This window comes from Ictidomys tridecemlineatus, chromosome 4 (assembly GCF_052094955.1).
Source record: "Ictidomys tridecemlineatus isolate mIctTri1 chromosome 4, mIctTri1.hap1, whole genome shotgun sequence".
Lineage (NCBI taxonomy): Eukaryota > Metazoa > Chordata > Mammalia > Rodentia > Sciuridae > Ictidomys > Ictidomys tridecemlineatus.
Genome location: NC_135480.1, coordinates 135193073 through 135212545, shown reverse-complemented (window position 1 = coordinate 135212545; position 19473 = coordinate 135193073). Strand labels below are relative to the sequence as shown.

Here is a 19473-nt window from a genome sequence, read left to right as displayed (position 1 = left end):
AAGTATGTTGATACCAATTCGTGTCTTCAGACATGTACATTGGATAATGATGTCTATCACATTCTACCATCCTTGCTAACCTCCTGCCCCCTCCCTTATTCCTCCCAACCTTCTGCCCTATCTAGAGTTCATCTATTCCTCTCAAGGCATTTTAAATTGTAATGTTTAATCTTTTATGCAGATCATTTCTTTTTCTGAAGCCAGAAGATGAGGACTATCAAAGGTGTGAACCAATTGACTTTGAAGAAATTATAACAAATGATGGAGCTCTTCTTAAGAAGAAATGTAGATCTACAAACCCTTCTAAGAAATCATTTATTATTAACATCGTCCCTGAAAAAGATAGTTTGACATCTCTATCAGTATATTCACAAGATGGTTGGGACTTACCTTATATAATGCATTTGTGGCCACCCATCCTACTTCGAAATCTTCTTCCTTATAAAATTGCTTATTATATTGAGGTATTTTTGATTTGGGATTTCATTATTTGTGTGTGTGTGTGTGTGTGTGTGTGTGTGTGTGTGTGTGTGTGTCTGTGTCTGTGTCTATGTGTCTGTGTGTCTTCCTGTCTGACTTTGCAGCTTGAGTTACTTAAAATTATGAAAAATAAAAATTGTTTTGAAGTTCTAGTAAATGTTATATAGTAGTAATAAAGAATATCTAACAGATATTCTTCAAGTAGAAATGTTTTAATCATGTATAAAATGATGAATTAAAGTACTTTTCACTAATTTACCTTAGAAGTCTGTTAAGCCTAATACAAATTATTTGCACAACTGTGGTATGCCATTTATAAATTAACTTAACAAAAGTAATATGCAGTTCTCTTTAAAAATTTAGAATATGGAGATAATAAAATTGCATATAATCATCATTTGATGAGATCATTGTTTTAGACAACATATTGCATGTATATTTCATATATCATTTGTTTAAAAGATGAATACTAATTTTTGAAATGAGTATGAGAATTAATATTGAAATAACATTTAAGTACTATACATAAGCAGAAAAGCTGGCTACTTTGTATTATATTTAATGCTAATTCCCTAAAAGAGTTGTTTGCCCTCTGAAGGTGCTTTTTCCCTTAAATACTCGAATTTATTTTAGCAGATTAAGTATGATTTTCTCATAAGGTTATAAAAGTAATATCTCCATCATAGATTTCATATAAATAATCAATTTTTCAAACTTATCACATGAAAGAAAGTACTTTTTCACTATATTTATCGTAGATTCATTTTGCTTTTTGAGTTATTATATTCCTACACTTTCTAATACATTCTTTGCTGAAGGGAGTTAACATATCTGTGGTTAAAGAATATCTGTTTACCACATGAGTGACAGATAGTTAGTTGCACTTTGCTGTTAGATTTGAGATTGTATTTTAATTCTGCCATTTGCTAAATGTATGTTCTTACGCTATATTTTATAATATTTTGTTCCTAGTATACAAAATGTGAATAATAATAATACTTGCATGGTTAGGATATGGGGAAATATTTTTTGGTGTACATAAAGAATTTAGCATAGTGCCTAAGAAACACTCCAGCACCACCACCATCAACCACCATCATTTTTGTGTGTGTGAAATATTATTTAGCATATAAGGAGTCAGTAGCTGATATTTTGCTTTAATTAATTACAAATTTTAAGATGAAGAGATTTCTTCATCTTATGTTATGAACAATATTAATTGTAAGAAGGAACTAGGAAAGAAATATTGAGAATACTGGTAAGGTACATAGATGCACTGTTTACATTTACATTCTTATAGAATTTTTGATTTGATGCTCTTGGAATCATATTCTGTCTGCCAGTTTCCAAAGGATGTGATCAATTTTTTTTAAAGACAATTTATATAAGTATGGGAAAAGGGAATAGAAGAGGAAAGTATGGTTAGGAGACTCAAACTTAGAGGTCATAGAGATAGGAATTCAGGTAATGGAAGCATGTTTGGAGAGCAATGAACAGTTTTGAGGGATACATAAGATGTAATATAGTTGTTGGATATGTGTGAATGGATTGGTAAAAATCAAGATTGGAACCTGGCACTGTGGCACAAGCCTATAATCCCAGCCGCATGGGAAGCTGAGGCAAGAAGATTATAAGTTCAAGGCCAGCCTGGGCAATTTAAGGAGACCCTGTCTCAATTTTTTTAAAAATGAAAAATGCTAGGTCATAGAGCACCCCTGGGTTCACTCCCCACAGCTGTCAGAACAACAACAACACATCAGAAATGGAAGGCAGTAAAGATTATTATTTTGGATTAGCATTAGCTTTTTATGTTTTTCGTTAATTAGTAGTTTTCAAACTATAATCACTTGTTGATGTTTTTGTTTTACTAATTATATTTATAATGTTTTACATATAATTTCCAATGAAGTTTCCTACTGCTTATTCTTCACAAGAGTCTTTGAAGTAGTTTTTAAACCATTTTACAAATAAATTACTCAAGTCTAGATTGCATATTTTACAGAGGTTTTCATCATTGGCAAAGTTAGAACTTCAATGTAGGTCTTCTAGCTGATTCTGATTGTTATTTCAAGAGTTTTTTGTATATCATTAGAATAATAAAATAGAACTTTTGCATGATTATTCAGACATTTCAAAATTTATTGTATTTTTTCATTACAGGGGATTGAAAATACAGTTTTTACTCTCAATGAAGGATATTCAGCCCAGGTTTATACTGAGCAAGTGGATAAAACCAAACTACATTTAAAATTGCTTGATTATCTTAATCATGATTGGAAAAGTGAATTTTATATAAAATCTAATCAACAAGACATTAGTTTCATCAGTTTTACCTGTGTTACAGAAATGGAAAAGACTGATTTAGATATTGCTATCCACATGACTTACAACACTGGTCAGGCAATCGTGGCATTTCATAGTCCATACTGGATGGTCAATAAAACTGGCCGAATGTTACAATACAAAGCAGATGGAATTCATCGAAAACATCCACCTAATTACAAAAAGCCAGTTCTCTTTTCTTTTCAGCCAAATCACTTTTTTTATACCAATAAGGTATGTAACTTTTTTCTTACTCTTGCTCTTCTCTCTTTATGATTCCTATTTGGAGTACTAAAGTACTTTGAAACTTAGGTAGAAATAACATTTGTACATGAGGTTAAATAGATTTAACATTTAATATTGAGAAAGGTTTTGTGTATTAATGTAATATTTAGTTTATGCAAAAAAAGTTTTAAATTGTCAATTTAAGTAAAATGTTTTAAAGGTACTTGTAATATCTTTAAAATATTTTTTCCTAGGTTCAGCTTATGGTAACTGATAGTGGGTTGTCAGATCAGTTTTCAATTGATACTGTTGGTAGTCATGGAGCTGTTAAATGCAAAGGCCCAAAAATGGAATATCAAGTAAGTTCATTCTGTGTTCAAGCAACTTTTATTCAAAATATCTGTTGGTTACTTAAGAAAATTTTATAAGGATGTTATAATAATATAACAGTCTTTGAACTGTTAATTTTTTTTCCTTAGGTTGGTGTCACTATAAACCTTAGCAGTTTTAACATTACCAGAATTGTGACATTTACTCCTTTTTATATGATTAAAAACAAGAGCAAATATCATATATCAGTGGCTGAAGAGGGAAGTGATAAATGGCTCTCTCTTCAATTGGAGCAGGTGGGTAGATGAATTTCAAAAATGTACCTCTTTGAATTCTCTTTTTTTGAAGTTAGATGCCTGAAATTTTTTTTTTTAAGTTTAATATTTATTTAGTTTTCGGTGGACATAATTTGTTTGTATGTGGTGCTGAGGATTGAACCCGGGCCGCATGCATGCCAGGCGAGCGCACTACCACTTGAGCCACATCCCCAGCCCCAGATGCCTGAAATTTTAACCCTCCCCCACCCCAATTTTGAATCAGTTCCATGAACTTTTATTGAGTATTTCTACTAGGCTTTCAATATTTAATTATCAAAAACTAGACCTTTCTCTATAGGAATGCATAGCTTGTTCAGGAAGGTAGACACCAAATTAGTTAAATATACTAATGGAATTAGTTAAGGTATAGAGGCGTCAAAGAGGAGGAAATGATTTATTTTCTCTTTTAGAAATGCCTTCATACAGAGTAGATTAAGCCAAACTTTCCTTTAAATTATTTGAAGTAACTTATGAAATTTTGATTGTGTACCATCATTTGCTGTCAGATCTACAAAAAAGTTTCTAAACAATTGACTTAGGTTGATAGAATATTTACTTTCTATAAAACTTGAAACTTATGTGTCTTTTAATATTGCTTTTCCTTTAGTCTGTTTTTATTTTCCTACTGCATCTTTATTCAAACATTTTAGATATTCAGATTCTCCTTTATGTATTTTATATATCTTAATATTCCTTTCGTCTTTTCCATGTCTTTAACTCTTTGCTACATTCTGGATGAGTTCTACTTTGTATATCTCTTTCTTGTTTTTTTTTTTTTTTTAATTTACTGTTTCTAAACTGCTATTTATGACTTAAACTACTGATTTTTTATTTAAATATATTTCTCATTTCCAGAAGTTCCACCTTTTTCAATTCTGTTCATTCTTTCAGTGAATACTTACCATGGACTTTTTATTTGTTTTTGTTTTGTTTTGTTGTTAAATACTTAGTTGTAGGTAGACACAATACCTTTATTTTATTTTTATGTGGTGCTGAGGATCAAACCCATTTCCTCACACGTGCCAGACAAGTGCTCTACCACTGAGCTACAGCCCCAGCTCCTTACCATGTACTTTTTATGTGACTTGCATTACATCTGTTAACAAAATCTCAAGTTTCTGTCTTTGGTAGTTTACAATTCAGTGAGTGCAAAGAAAAACAGTAAATCAATAATAACCTAATCAGTTAATAAAATGTATAAGAAAGTTAAAAGTCTAATGAGAGAATTAGAAATCAAGTAATATAAGGAATATCAAACATTCTGAAGAGCAAGGAGTGACCTTTAGTTTTAGTAAAGTGATCAGAACTCATTGAAGTCACCTTTGAACAAAAGCTTGCAGGAAATGAGAGAGCAGTTGTCAAGAGCTCAGCTGAGCTGACAGATACAGGAGTAATTGATTAAGACAACAAGCCAGAATGAAAGTAACACAATCAAACTTTAAATCATTTACTTTGAATAGTCCAAGCAAGAGGCTAAATAAACCAGATAGGGCACTTACATCCCCTTGTTCCATATTCCCTTCTAGGAACATTCCCCTTCTAGGATGAAGTGGATCAGCCCAGGCATTGGGGTTGTCTCCCTGTTGAAGGACTCCTTAACAAAAGGCTCTGGCAGTTTTATGAACCTGAGGGATGAAAGAGGGCAGAGTAGAAAAATACTGAGACTGAGAAAGAGTTTTCAGGGCTTCTCCTCTTCTCAGATAAACCTCTGGCAGAGGCTTCTGAGGAACTCCTCTGCTCATGGGCCCAGATAGAGAGACTTCCAAATGAAAGTGCCTGGGCTAGAAATGCAGGTATATCTGAAAGTATTGGGTGAGGGAGAAATGAGGGGGATTGTCTTTGAAACCACAGTGTTCTGGCTATGTACCAACTCTGGAACAGGGAGGGTACTTAGTTAGTATTGTGAGGCCTGATGGAATATTTGAGGAGAAAGCATTAGACACAGAAGGATAAACCAGAATAGGGATTCTAAAGAGGGAAAGTATTTGACACGTTTTGAGGGATATCAAAAGAGGCCAGTGATACTGGAGAGGGAAAAATAGTAGAGGAAAAGCATAGTGGTAATGAGGGATAACTATACAGAACTTTGTAAACCTTTACAAGGACTTTACCTTAACCAAGTGAAATGGGGAGCTTTAGGAGGGTTTTGGTCAAAGATTAAACATAGCATGTTTTCAAAACATACTTACTAAATTAATATATGATTTATTTTTGTGAGTGTTCCACATAATCTCATTAACTTTATGTTTTTCTTAGACATATTTTTTCTGTGATTTTGTGATAACATTTTTGTCTTGATGTATGTGTCTCTCAGATATTGTCAGGTCTTGATTATCCTATGAAAACCTTATCTGTAGAATGTCTTTCAATAGTTAGTTCATATTTACATTAATTTCAATCACAAATGCATAATGACTCTTTAAAATTTGCTTTGTTTTTTTTTGTTGTTGTTGTTGTTTATCATTTCAGCCTAAGGTAAATTTTCTTTCATGTGTTGAATTTTTTAAATTCTAATTTTGTTATTTGGCTTTTTGTTCTTGATAGGGGAATGGGGTCTCACTTTGTTGCTCAGGCTGACTTTAATTTTTTTTTTTTTTTTGTACTGGAGATTGAAACCAGTACTTTACTACTGCACTACATCCTCAGTCCTTTTATGTTTATTTTTATTTTGAGGCAGGGTTTCTCTGAATTGCTGAGGATTTTGCCAAGGCTGACCTCAAACTTGTGAACTTCCTGTCTCAGGCTCTCAGATAACTGGTATTACAGGTGTGCAGCTTGTTTCAAACTAATGGGCTCAAGCAATCCTGCTTCAGCTTCCCAAGTAGCTGGGACTGTAAGCATGTTTCTAATTTGACTCATACTGATCAACCTTATCATATTAAGATGCATACTCACCAGGCATGTTGGCGCACACCTATAATCTCGGTGGCTCAGGAGGCAGAGGCAGGAGAATTGCAGGTTCAAAGCCAGCTCAGCAAGGCCTAAGCAACTTGGTGAGACCCTGTCTCAAAAAATAAAAAAGGCTAGGAATGTGGCTCAGTAAGTGAAATGCTCCTAGGTTCAATCCCCAGCACCAAAAGAAAGTAAAATACTCAAGATTAGTACTGGTTTTGATTTTTAACCTTATCTATATTTCTCTGTTTCCCTTCTACAAAAGACAAAAACGTTAGCACTTTCTTGAGCCTCAAGAGGTTTTAAATACATTATACATTATTAAGCTCAATACATTGTACATTATTAAACTCAAGTATTAAGCCAAGGCTGTCAAGGAATCATAGCCTTGGGGATGTCTAAAATATACAACATTTTTAGTCTTTTCAGTTCTTCACAAGAAATATGCTTGGATTAGTTGTATTGTTTCTATTTTGACTCTCCCTGGTAAGTACCTGCTAGGATACAGGAAGTCTTCACGGGGTGGGAGGGGGGATCATAGTAAACCTCTTACATCCTTAACCTTGTTCAATAACTAATTCTACCTTTCATGGTTGAATAAAACCGACTTTAACAAGCTAAGACATTTAGCTCAGTTTTGCTACAGAATTGTCCCCAGGTAAAAACTAATTATCAACGTGTAGAAGAATGAGACTATTTCCTTATTTCTCACTCTGCACAAAAATCAACTCAAAAATGTATCAAAGACATAGGAATTAGACCAGAAACTTTGCAATTCCTGGAAGAAAATGTGGGGTCAACTCTTTAATAACATATAGGTACAGGCAGCGATTTTCTCAGTACAATCCCTAAAACTCAGGAAATAATGCCAAGAGTTAATAAATAAATTGATATCAAAGTAGAAAGCTTTTGCACAGCAAAGGAAATGATTAAAACTGTGAAGAGATAGCTTATGGAATTGGGAAAAATCTTTGCTCTCTGTTCTTCTGACTGGGGATTAATATCTAGAATATATAAAGATCTGAAAAACCTTAATACCAAAACCCAAATAACCCAGTTAATAAATGGGCAAAAGAACTAAACAAATACTTCTCAAAAGACAAAATACAAATACCCAACAAATACATGAAAAAATGTTCCAGATCATTAGCAGTTAGGAAAATTCAAGTCAAAACTACACTGAGATTTCATCTCCCTTCAATTAGAATGGAAGCCATCATGAATACAAAAATAATAAATGCTGGAGAGGATATGGAGAAAAATGATTACTTTTACACTGTTGGTGGGATTGTAAATGAGTACAACCACTATGGGAATCCATATGGAGGTTCTGCAAAAGGTTATACCTCTACTCAGTATTTATCCTTAAGAATCAAAGTCAGTATACTGTAGAGATACATGCATACTTGTGTTTATATCAGAACAATTTGCAGTAGTTAAACTATGAAATCAGCCTAGTTGTATGTCACTAGATGAATTAATGAAGAAAATGTGCTATATGTACACAGTAGAATTTTATTTAGTCATAAAGAAGAATAAAATCATGTCATTTGCAGTAAAATAGATGGAACTTGAGAACATTATTTTAAGTGAAATGAGCCATACTCAGAAAGTTTTCTGTCATTATGGAAACTAGAGAGGAAAGAGGGGAAAAAAAAAATGTTTGTGTGGGGGAGAGTATCTTATGAAAATCAAAGGGAGGTTAAGGGAAGGGAAGAGGAGATAAAAGGAAGTACTGGGGCATGATACTGGTCAAATTCAATTGTTACATTGTGTGCATGTACAAATATGTAACAACAAATCCCACCATTATGTGCAACTAAAAAGGGGAAAAAAGAATTGTCCCCAGGTCATATATGATAAAGTTCAGGTATCATACATGAAAAGGCTCTTTGAAAACACTGCGTGACCAATCAAGTGACCAATCTGGTCAGGACCTAAGATGGAGTTGACTATAGTTTATAGAGAAGGCTAGTTCTCCATCTTGTTTTTTTAATTCTTGTCTTTGTTTCCAGTTTCTGTCGTCCAGTCTTTTTTCTGGTGCCTTCACTGTCTTCTCTGTCTTTAGCTTGATTTCCAAATCACAGATGTCCAATTGTTTTAAGATTCCAAGCTTCTTTCCTTCTATGAATTTTAGATTACTTTTTTACTCTTAATAATATTAAGAGCTTAATTACATTTTCTGACTCATCCATAGTGTGTACTTATACTTAATTAACAAATAATATCCAAACATGATTTATATTTTTAGTAATTAAATGAACCTTTGCTTTAAACTCAACATCTGCTTCCTAGTTTCTGACTCAGCTTAGTTGCTGATTTTTCAACACTTCTCTGAAAGAATTCTGTTTTCTCCCAAGCACCCTACTTACCTTTGCTCTTCAACTTAATTACTCATTGCTGCTTGTATTTTTAGTACTTGAAAGTGATAACCCATTTCTAAATTGACAGTTTATAGCTGTTCAGCTAAGCAACCTAATAACAATGTTGAAAGAGTTTGGTGGTTTTGTTGTTGTTTGTTTTGGGTACTCAGGATTGAACCCAGGGGGCTTTACTACTGAGCTACATTGCCAGCTTTTATTTATTTTACTTTTTTAAATTTTGAGACAGTGTCTCGCTAAGTTGCTGAGGCTGACCTTGAATTTGAGAACCTCCTATTTCAGCCTGCTGAGTCCCAGGGATTATAGGCATTCACAACCATGCCCAGCTGACAGAGATTTTTTGAAGTTTATTTTACTACTATGATGAGTTTATTACAACAATATAAGTATTTTTTGATAAGATCTGTTTATTTTTATAAATATATGTAATATATGTTCTTAGTGTATCCCCCTTTGGCCTGAGGATGCTGGCAGTAAACTTCTTATTCAAGTTGAAAGGAGTGAAGGTCCTCCAAAAAGGATATATTTTAACAAGCAAGAAAATTGTATTTTATTGCGTCTGAATAATGAGGTAAGTTATTTTTTCACAAGAATCTTTGAAAAAGCTACTATGTATTTACTAGTATTTTATTTTAGTTTTTAAAACAATTATCTGTTTTTCCCCTCTCACTAAAAATGAACCAACATTTCTTTTTAAAAGGGAAAAGGTACCAAAAAGAAAAAGAAATATTTAACAAAATTAAAAAATATATATTTTTTAGTTGCAAATGGACACAGCTACTACCCCAGCCTTAGAACAAATTTTTTAAAAATTAAAAAATTTTAAAAAAGAGAAATATAAGATAAATTAATTATCACACAGAAAGTGAGTTGGAGTGCCTAAGATGCTATTTAGGATATCTAGAATTCCACAAATCTGCATACAAAAAGAATTCATTGTTTCCCAGAAATACAATATAAAATGCTTATTTTCTAAATTGTCTTCCAAATTATCAAGTTATGAATAGTTTTATTACTACATGTTATTAATAATAATCTTGGGGAAATTGTCACATTAAAGAATGTTTTCCTTTCTTTTAGCTTGGAGGTATCATAGCAGAAGTTAATTTGGCTGAGCATTCAACCATTATTACATTTTCAGATTACCATGATGGAGCAGCTACATTCCTGTTAATAAATCACACTAAGAATGATCTTGTTCAGTACCAACAAAGGTAAGAAGATTATCACAAATATGGTAACTCCTGATTTAGCCGAATCTAGGTAACGAGACATTTATAATGATTTCTCATGAATATAAACATAGATAATGGTATTGTGGTTATAAGAAACAATGTCCTACTTTTAAAGAAAGGTATATTCAAGTTTGTAGGGATCAAACCAACTTCATAATTTACTTTCAAATGCTTCAAAGAAAGAATCATGAAGAGTTAAACAAAGTATAGCCAAAGCTTGATCATTTTTTAGTCTGTTGAAAAATGTCAGGTTTGTTCAGAGTCTTAGAATTTGGTCTTTTTGAAATTTTCATATTTTAATAAGCATAATGTAATTATAAAATTTTAGATTTTTTTCATATATACTCTTCTCGCTAAAGTGTATGGGAAAAAGAACTGCTTCCTAAATACCAAAACTCAAGGTTGATGGTATAGGACTAATCTCAAAATTGTTTATTTCAGTTTTGTGTGATATCATACCCTCTTGGTGCTACTCTAGTTTATGCAACTCTATGTTACACTACTTAGTGGTTCCAGGTTATCCTGAATTTATTGTGTCTGAGTATTTTGTTTTCATCTCTTACTTTTTAATGGGCCCATATCTGTTAGTGTATTTATACTTTCTTTCGCTTCCAAATGTAAAACTTATAATAATTGATTTAAATCAAACACATATTGAATAGGGACCATAGAACTAGTCTAAGAAGTACCTAGAAGTCCTCCTTGTCTATCATTGTCTCATTTGTTTGAGATATTGAGAAAGGATACTTCCTATTTTGTTTTGTTTTTAATTATATTATAAAAAAAAACATAAATTCTGTCTTAGTCTGTTTGGACTTTTTTGTAAATAACAGAAATTTATTCCTCACAGTTTAGAAGCTAGAAAGTCTAAGATCAAGTCACTGACAGATTGAGTATCTGGTGAAGGCTCACTTTCTATTTCATAGCATTCTGTCTGTATATTTGAACTTTCTCACTAATTTATAGAATTTTTTTCTAAAAGCTCATTTTTATTCCTTTGCAAGTAACTGGCTTTTCTGAATGTTTACCAGGGTTTTTCTTCCCTTTGTTTTTTATTTTTAATTTAAATATTTTACTAAATAGGCATAGGATCATATTCTGTTTTCGTTGATATTATCTGATAGCCAGTGAAGTCTATTAATCTTCAGGGTAAATTTATTTGGCTCAGAAAAACTTTAATTTATTACTTCTTTGATTAAATAATTTGTGTTTTTCTTATTGAAATCTTTTTGTGAATGAGCTGAATTTCTTATATTGTGTCTCACATCTTATTATTTTAAAAATAACTAAGCTACACCTGTTTTTGCCACAGTAACTAACACTTAGGGAACAGTTGCCAGTTAAATTCTCTTAGATTTAGTATGAATCATATAAAATAGTTGAAATTTTTTCCATAATTTGAATTAAAACAAAAATTGACATTCATTTCAAACTTGAAGATCTTTATTTCCTAAGTGAGATGCTTTTCTTAAAATATTTTCTTAGAGATTGCTTATTTCATTATATAAGGAAAATTTGTCTAATTCAGAATTTCTACAAATCTCAATGGGCTAAGAATTATATATTATCTTGTATTTTTGATATATTATCTGGTTGCATTTAACTTAATACCTATTTTTGCTACTTTTAACAGTTGTCTCAGTGATATTGAAGATTCCCTTCCTCCTGGAAAAGCAGTGTTTTATACCTGGGCTGATCCAGTGGGCTCTAGAAAATTAAAGTGGATTTGTGGAAAAAGCCATGGGGAAGTAACACAAAAGGACGTAAGTGTTAGTTTGATTATTACAGTGTTCTCAGAACTCTTTTTGGTTTTGTGGGTCTGTGTGTTTTTTAAAAGATTATTTTCAGCCTTGATGATTTTAAGAATTGTTCTATATTTGTAAAATAACTGCCAGTGATTTAAAATATAGTATTTAGGCTCTTTTTTATTTGCTTGTTTGTTTCTTTTACTATTTCTTTCTTTCTTTCTTTCTTTTTTTAATCTAACCAGAAGCTAGATAAAGTTGGAAACCAGAAAAAACTAGTTTTATCCCAAAGAAGCAGGATCTTTCAGATTTACTCCAGTAAAACATGCAAACCACATGCAAAACTTTTCTTACTTTAAAACAAAACTATATAGAAGTCCTTCCTTATGTTCATTGTAAAAAAAGTGAGTTCTTTCCAGCTTTATCTTATCCAGAAATATTATAAACCAGAAGTAGTCTAATTTTGTCCACATCTCTATATGCTTCTACTGAGTTGTAAAAGATAAAGCTCTGCTTACAGAAGTCCTTTCAGCATTCACCTCATAAAGAGATAAATTATTGGCCCTGACAGTCATCTTAGATTTAACTGCTTATGTAGAAAACATTTAAGGGTCCATTAAGTATACTGTTAAGAATTTATTTCTTAGGGGCAAGTTCAGATAATAAGGTTGTATACAAACATTTTCTAATAACATAAATAACTTTCAGAAAATATTTTCTTAAAGTTATATTTGACCTTCAGAATTCATCTTAATTTGACCCTATTCTAATGTTTTTCTTCCCTTTTATTATTATTTGTTCCTGACTATCAATAGGCCAGTGATTTCTCTCATTTCTCTTTTAGAAAGGAGACTGGACAGTTTTATTATTAAGTGTGTTTTTTGTTCTACGGTTTTGTTGTTGTTCTTGTTGTTACTATTTTTTGAATTAACAGCCCTGTATCAAATTAAGGTAATTGCTTTCTACTCCTAGTAGTTTGCTGATTTTTTAAAAATTAAATGCTTTCAATTTTTATCTGTTGAAAGTGATTATGTGCCTTTGGGACTTTATCTTATTTTGTAGATGGATTTTATGATTTAGTTTTTTAATATTAGGCCACTTTCACATTTTGGGAATTGACTTGCTAATGGCTTAAAACTTTTTATTTGAATATTCATGAAGGAGATTGGCCTGTAACTTTCCTATTTTGTAATTTCCTCTTCATAATTTGATATCAAGGCATTCTTGGCTCACTAAAAATCTTTAAGAAATATTTAATCGCATTTTCTAGAAGGTTGATGTGAATCAATATGATGTCCTCTTTGGATGTTTGATAGAGTTTACTAATGAAGCCAAGCAGTCCTTGCCTGCAGTTGGAAGGTTTTGAATTATGAACTCTATTTTATTTTTACATGTAGGACAATCCACTTTTCTGTTTATCCTTATTTTGATGTTTTTCTAAAAATGTGATCTTTTCATTGGAAATTTCTAATATGTTGACATAAATATATTCATAATACCCTTTTTAAATTTTTGAATATATTTATGGTGATGCCCTTTTTCATTCTTGGGATTGTTTATTTGTGCCTTCTCTTTTTTTTGATTAATTTTGCTAAGGGTTTATCAATTTTATAAGTTGCTTTTTTACACAAGAATATCATGATTTCTTTAATGATATCTTTTATACATGTATTTTCAGTTTCACCAGTTTTACTCTATTTTATTTTATATTATGTCATCTTTCTTTAGATTTACTTTGATTATTTTTTTTAACATCTTAAGATCAATACTGTATTAGTCTGTTCAGGCTTCCAAAACAAAGTACCACTGACTAGATGGTTTAGACAAAAGAAATTTATTATCTCCATAAATGTTCCATCTCCAGATACAGTCACATTGAGTACTAGGGCTTCTACATAAGTCTTAGGGGAAAACAACTTAGTTCATATCTAAATCACTATTTTTCAGATATTTTTGCTTCATATTTGAAGTCATTTAAAGTCACTAATTTTCCTCACAAAATAACATTAACTTTATCTCACAAATGTTAATTTTGCATGTTTATTATCATTTAGTTCAAAATAATTTTCTAATTTTTTTTATTGGTTATTCAAAACATTACAAAGCTCTTGACATATCATATTTCATACATTAGATTCAAGTGGGTTATGAACTCCCATTTTTATTGTTACTTATTTTTTATATTTTAGTTTACTGGTTATCATATACTTTTTTTTTTTTTGTACTGGGAATTGAACTCAGGGTCACTTGAATACCGAGTCACATCTCAAGCCCATTTTTGTATTTTATTTAAATAGAGATAAGGTCTCACTGAATTGCTTAGCACTTCGACATTGCTAAGACTGGCTTTGAACTCGAAATCCTCTTGACTCAGCCTCCCAAACTGCTAGGATTATAGGCATATGCCACCGCACCCAGCCTTACATTTTAATAGTATGGGAACTTTCTGATTTTCATTGATTTCTGATTTAATTCTTCTGAAATTTGGGAAAATATTTTGATTAACTATTTTGAAATTTTTAGATTAGCTATGTGGGCCAGTCTATGATCAGTAACTAATTCATATGTATTTGAGAAAAAGAAAATGTTCTGTAGCTTTTTAAAGAATGTTATATGGTTTTTGTTAGTTGGTTCAGATTTGTTAATTGTGTTATTTAAATCTTCTGTATCATTTATTTGCTTGTTATATTTGAGAAATATGTTAAAACAGTATAATCATAAATTTATACATTTCTTCTTTTTGATTCATTTATTTTAGCTTTTCTATTTTGAAGCTATGTGATTAGGTAATTACAAATTTTGAATTGTTATATCTTCCTAGTCATTTCATGAGGATATAATGTTGCAGTGCCTGACATAGTATCTTCTTAGGCCCAAACATCTAGACTCACAAAATGCTTATAGGCAATTTGCACCTGCTTATTTCTTTTTTTTTTTAGTTGATTTTTTAAAATACACAACAGTGGAATGTATTACAATTCTTATTACACATAGAGAACACAGTTTTTCATATCTCTGTATATAAAGTATGTTCACACCAACTTATGCCATTGTACATGTGTACTTTTTTTGCATTACAATTCTTAATACACATATATACCACAATTTTTCATATCTCTGTATATAAGGTATGTTAACACCCAATACCTGTACTTTGTATAATGATGACCATCACATTCCACCTCCTTGCTAATTCCCTTCCCCCTCCCTTTCCTTCCCAACCCTCTTCCCTGTGTAGAAGGATCCATGTGCTATGCGAGAAGAAAGTGTATCTGATTGATGCTGGTTGATATATTCTATATATGTCAGTTAAGTCTAAGTTATTAATTGTGTTGTTGAGATCTGTAGTTTCTTTATTCAACTTTTGTTTGGAAGATCTGTCCAGTGGTGAGAAAGGTGTGTTAAAGTCATCTGAGATTATTGTGTTGTGATCAATTTAACTCTTGAACTTGGAAAGAGTTTGTTTGATGAACATAGGTGCACCATTGTTTGGGGCATTTATATTTATGATTGTTATATCTTGTTGGTATATGTTTCCCTTAAGCAGTATGTAATGTCCATCTTTATCCCTTTTGATTAACTTTGGGCTTGAAGTCTACTTTATTTGATATGAGTATGGAGATCCCCTGCTTGTTTCTTCAGTCCATGTGAGTGGTATGATTTTTCCCAACCTTTCACCTTCAGTCTTTGTTTGCCATTTCCTATCAAGTGAGTCTGCTGTAAAAAGCATATTGTTGGATCGTTTTTTAATCCAATCTGCTAGCCTATGTCTTTTGATTGGTGAGTTTAAATCATTATCATTTAAGGTTACTATTGAGATATGGTTTGTATTTCCAGCTATATTTGTTTATTTTTGTTATTTAACTTGACTTGTTTTTCCTCTTTGATTGGTTTTTCCTTTAGTGAACCACCTCCATAGTACTGATTAAAATCCCAATGACATTCTTCATAAAAATAGAAAAAGAAATCATGAAATTCTTTTGGAAAAATAAGAGACCCAGAATAGCCAAAGCAATCCTTAGCAAGAAAAGTGAAGCAGGAGGCATCACAATAACAGACCTTAAATTGTACTATAAAGCCATAGTACATAGTAACAAAAATGGCAAGGTATTGGCACCAAAATCTATATGTACACCAATAGTACAGAATAGAAGACACAAAGACAAACTCACATGAATACAGTTATCTCATACTAGACAAACATGCCATAAACATACATTGGGGAAAAGATAGCTTCTTCAACAAATGGTGCTCAAAAACTGAAAATCCACATGTAGCAAAATGAAATTAAAACCCTCTCTCTCACTCTGCACAAAAATCAACTTAAGGGAATCAAAGACTTAGGCACTAGAACAGAGAGCCTGCTCCTAGTAGAAGAAAAAGTAGGCCCAAACCTCCACCATGTTGGTTTAGGAGCTGACTTTCTTAAGACTCCTAAAGCACAAGAAGTAAAATGAAGAATCACTAAATGGGATGAAATCAAAGTAAAAATCTTTTTCACAGCAAAGGAAACAATCAGTAACATGAAGAGAGCGCCTACAGAATGGGAAAAAATCTTTACCACATGCACCTCAGATACAACATTAATCTCCAGCATATATAAAGAACTTAAAACTTAACACCCCCCCAAAAAAAAAAAAAAAAAACCTAATCAGTAAATTGGCAAAGGAACTGAATAGGCACTTAACAGAAGAAGAAATACAAATGATCAACAAATATATGAAAAAATGTTCAACTTTTCTAAATTATAGAAATGCGAATCAAACTACACTAAGATTCCATTACACTCCATTCAGAATGACAATCATCAAGAATACAAGCCACAATAAATGTTAGCAAGGACAAAGGAAAAAAGGTATACTCATACATTGCTGGTGGGACTGTGAATTAGTGTGGCCACTATGGAAAGTAGTATAAAGAGTCCTAAGAAAATTTGGAACGGAACCACCATATGACCCTGTCATCCTACTCCTGGGTTTATACCAAAGAACTCAAAATCAGCTTACTCCAATAATGCAGTTAAATCATTGTTTATAGCTCCTCAATTCAACTATAGAACCAACCTAGTTGCCCTTCAGCAGATGAATGGATAAACTGTGATATATGCACAATGGGATATTACTTAGCCTTAATGAACAATGAAATTATGGCATTCTTTGGTAAATGGATGGAACTGGAGAATATTATGTTAAGTGAAATCAGCCAATTCCACAGAACCAAAGGCTGAATATTTTCTCTGATATGTGGATGCTAATTCACATTAAAGGGTGGGAGGTAGAATAGTGGTATTGTGGACTAAACAAACAGAGGTAATGGGGGGGGGAGGGCGGTTATGGGCATAGGAATGATAGTAGAATGAATCAGACATTATTACCCCATGTGCATATATGAATACATGACCTGTATAACTTTCCATCATGTGCAACCAGAAGAATGAGACGTTATATTCCATTTATGTATGATGTGTCAAAATGCATTCTGCTATCATGTATAACTAATTAGAACAAATACAGAAGAAGTAGGTAAATAACTTCTCATTTAATCCTTATTTACCAAAGGGTTTTTTTTTAATCATGGTTAATATTGAATTTTATAAAATGTTTTTTTCCCAGATAGATCTTATTTTATTTGCTTAACATCTATTTTGTTTCAAATCTCCATCTTGGATCACTTTGTTTTTGCCATTTGTTAATTCCTTCTCTAGAATATCCTTGTATGATTCTCTTTTGATGATGAACTTTAGTAATTTAGCATGCATCTTTATTTTATGTCCTCGTCTTCCATGAAGATATTTTTGCTAAGGAAGGAATTTTAGGTTCAGAGTGACTTTCTTTTAGCATATTGGTAATATTTTTCCATTGTCTTCCAATGCTGTTGAGTAATCTGATATGGGTTTTTTAAAATTGTATTTAAGGGGATTACCTTAATTTAAATAACTTTATTTAATGTTTTCTAATTCCGATTAGATTTACTCAGGAAAAATATTTTAATATAAAAACAGTCTTGATTATATTTGCATATTTAGATCATAGTGATAGTTTGAAGTTTATAAAAGCAGAAATTCACAAGACATTAGACTTAAGAATTGTTTGTAAGCTTCTTATCTCTCAATGTTGTTTTAGTGCTGTTTATTTTACTTTAGAATGTATTATAACATGATGTTTCCTATGCAATAATTTCATTTTAACATTTCTAATTTCTGTGCATTATAATATGAATGTTACTAAATATTAAAATTTCTTATAATCTGAATATTTATTAGCTGGAAATTTATAGCTCTTACTGGAATTTGCTACATTTATCATGTTATTTAACCTCAGGATCCTGGTTCATCACAATGCTTCTGTAAGTGCTTTCTACCTAATTAGTCCTGTGCTGAATATCAGTGTTTCATTTATAAGAATTTGCAATTGAGATATCAGACATTTTTTATTCTCTTTCAGCTATCAAAGGATACTGAAGTAAATTTCCAAGTATTATACAAATATTAATTCAATTGGTTGTCACTAATCCTTTGAAGTAATCATGACTGATTAATTTTCTAAGTATTATAAAAATATTAATTCATTTAGTTTGCCACCCCACTCCACTCTTATGAAATAGGTGAAATTAATATCTTCATTTTGCAAATATGAAATTTAGACTTTGTGTTGGTTGGGACCAAACTCTAATTTTTTTGTGTGTGTGGTTTTCTTTTAGGATATGATGACACCTATAAATTTGGGAAAAAAGACCATTTATTTAGTTTCATTCTTTGAAGGCTTACAGCGCATTATTTTATTCACTGAAGATCCAAGAGTGTTTAAAGTGACATATGAAAGTGAGAAAGCAGAATTAGCAGAGCAAGAAATTGTGTTGGCATTACAAGATGTTGGAATTTCTCTTGTCAACAATTATACAAAGGAAGAAGTAGCCTATATAGGCATTACAAGGTTAGGTACCTTAAGTTTTGGATAAATTTAATTAGTTCTTAATTATTAAGAAATGATCATAAAAATCTAAAGTGACAATTTTTTTGACTAGTCATCAATACTAAGGTAATTGTAATTTCCAAGTACATTTAAGGGTTTTTTTTTGGGGGGGGGGTCTGTGGAATAAAAATGTCAAAATCAAATTTATATATTCCCTATCATTGTTTTTAATCATCCTAGTGCTCTAACAAAGTTATACTTATTCAATTATTAAAAGTATATCTTATTGAACAAATCATAAAATTTTCTGATTTATTTCTTACCATCTATCAGAGAACAAAGTACACTGTATATATAATCCATAAGTAGTTGTTGCAAGACTTAAGACAACCACATTCTAATTTGACCTTGGCACTTGAAGATCTAGTAAAGAATGCTGTATTTTATTATTTTCCATATAAGGCATCACCATTAAAGCTCTTATCTCCCCTTATGCCCTTATTGTTCCTATTCACAAATTGTTAAATTAAAATTCACACACACACACACTTACACACACACACACACACACACACACACACACACACGTGAGCACCCGCAGGCCTATTGTGAGAGCATTTCTTCCAGTCTACTTA

The 19473-nt window shown here is 31.6% G+C and overlaps 1 protein-coding gene across 3 annotated transcripts in view; it reads left to right on the top strand.

The window, feature by feature from the left end:
- Positions 1-19473, top strand: part of Vps13a (vacuolar protein sorting 13 homolog A) — a 256331-nt gene that overhangs the window by 167344 nt on the left and 69514 nt on the right. For all 3 annotated transcript variants that reach the window (XM_005324116.5, XM_021725635.3, XM_005324117.5), the window contains exons 47-54: positions 182-464; positions 2641-3036; positions 3282-3386; positions 3507-3653; positions 9390-9518; positions 10028-10161; positions 11816-11945; positions 18627-18859. In XM_005324116.5, coding sequence (XP_005324173.2) covers positions 182-464; positions 2641-3036; positions 3282-3386; positions 3507-3653; positions 9390-9518; positions 10028-10161; positions 11816-11945; positions 18627-18859 — 1557 coding nt within the window. The remainder of the gene's footprint in view (positions 1-181; positions 465-2640; positions 3037-3281; positions 3387-3506; positions 3654-9389; positions 9519-10027; positions 10162-11815; positions 11946-18626; positions 18860-19473) is intronic.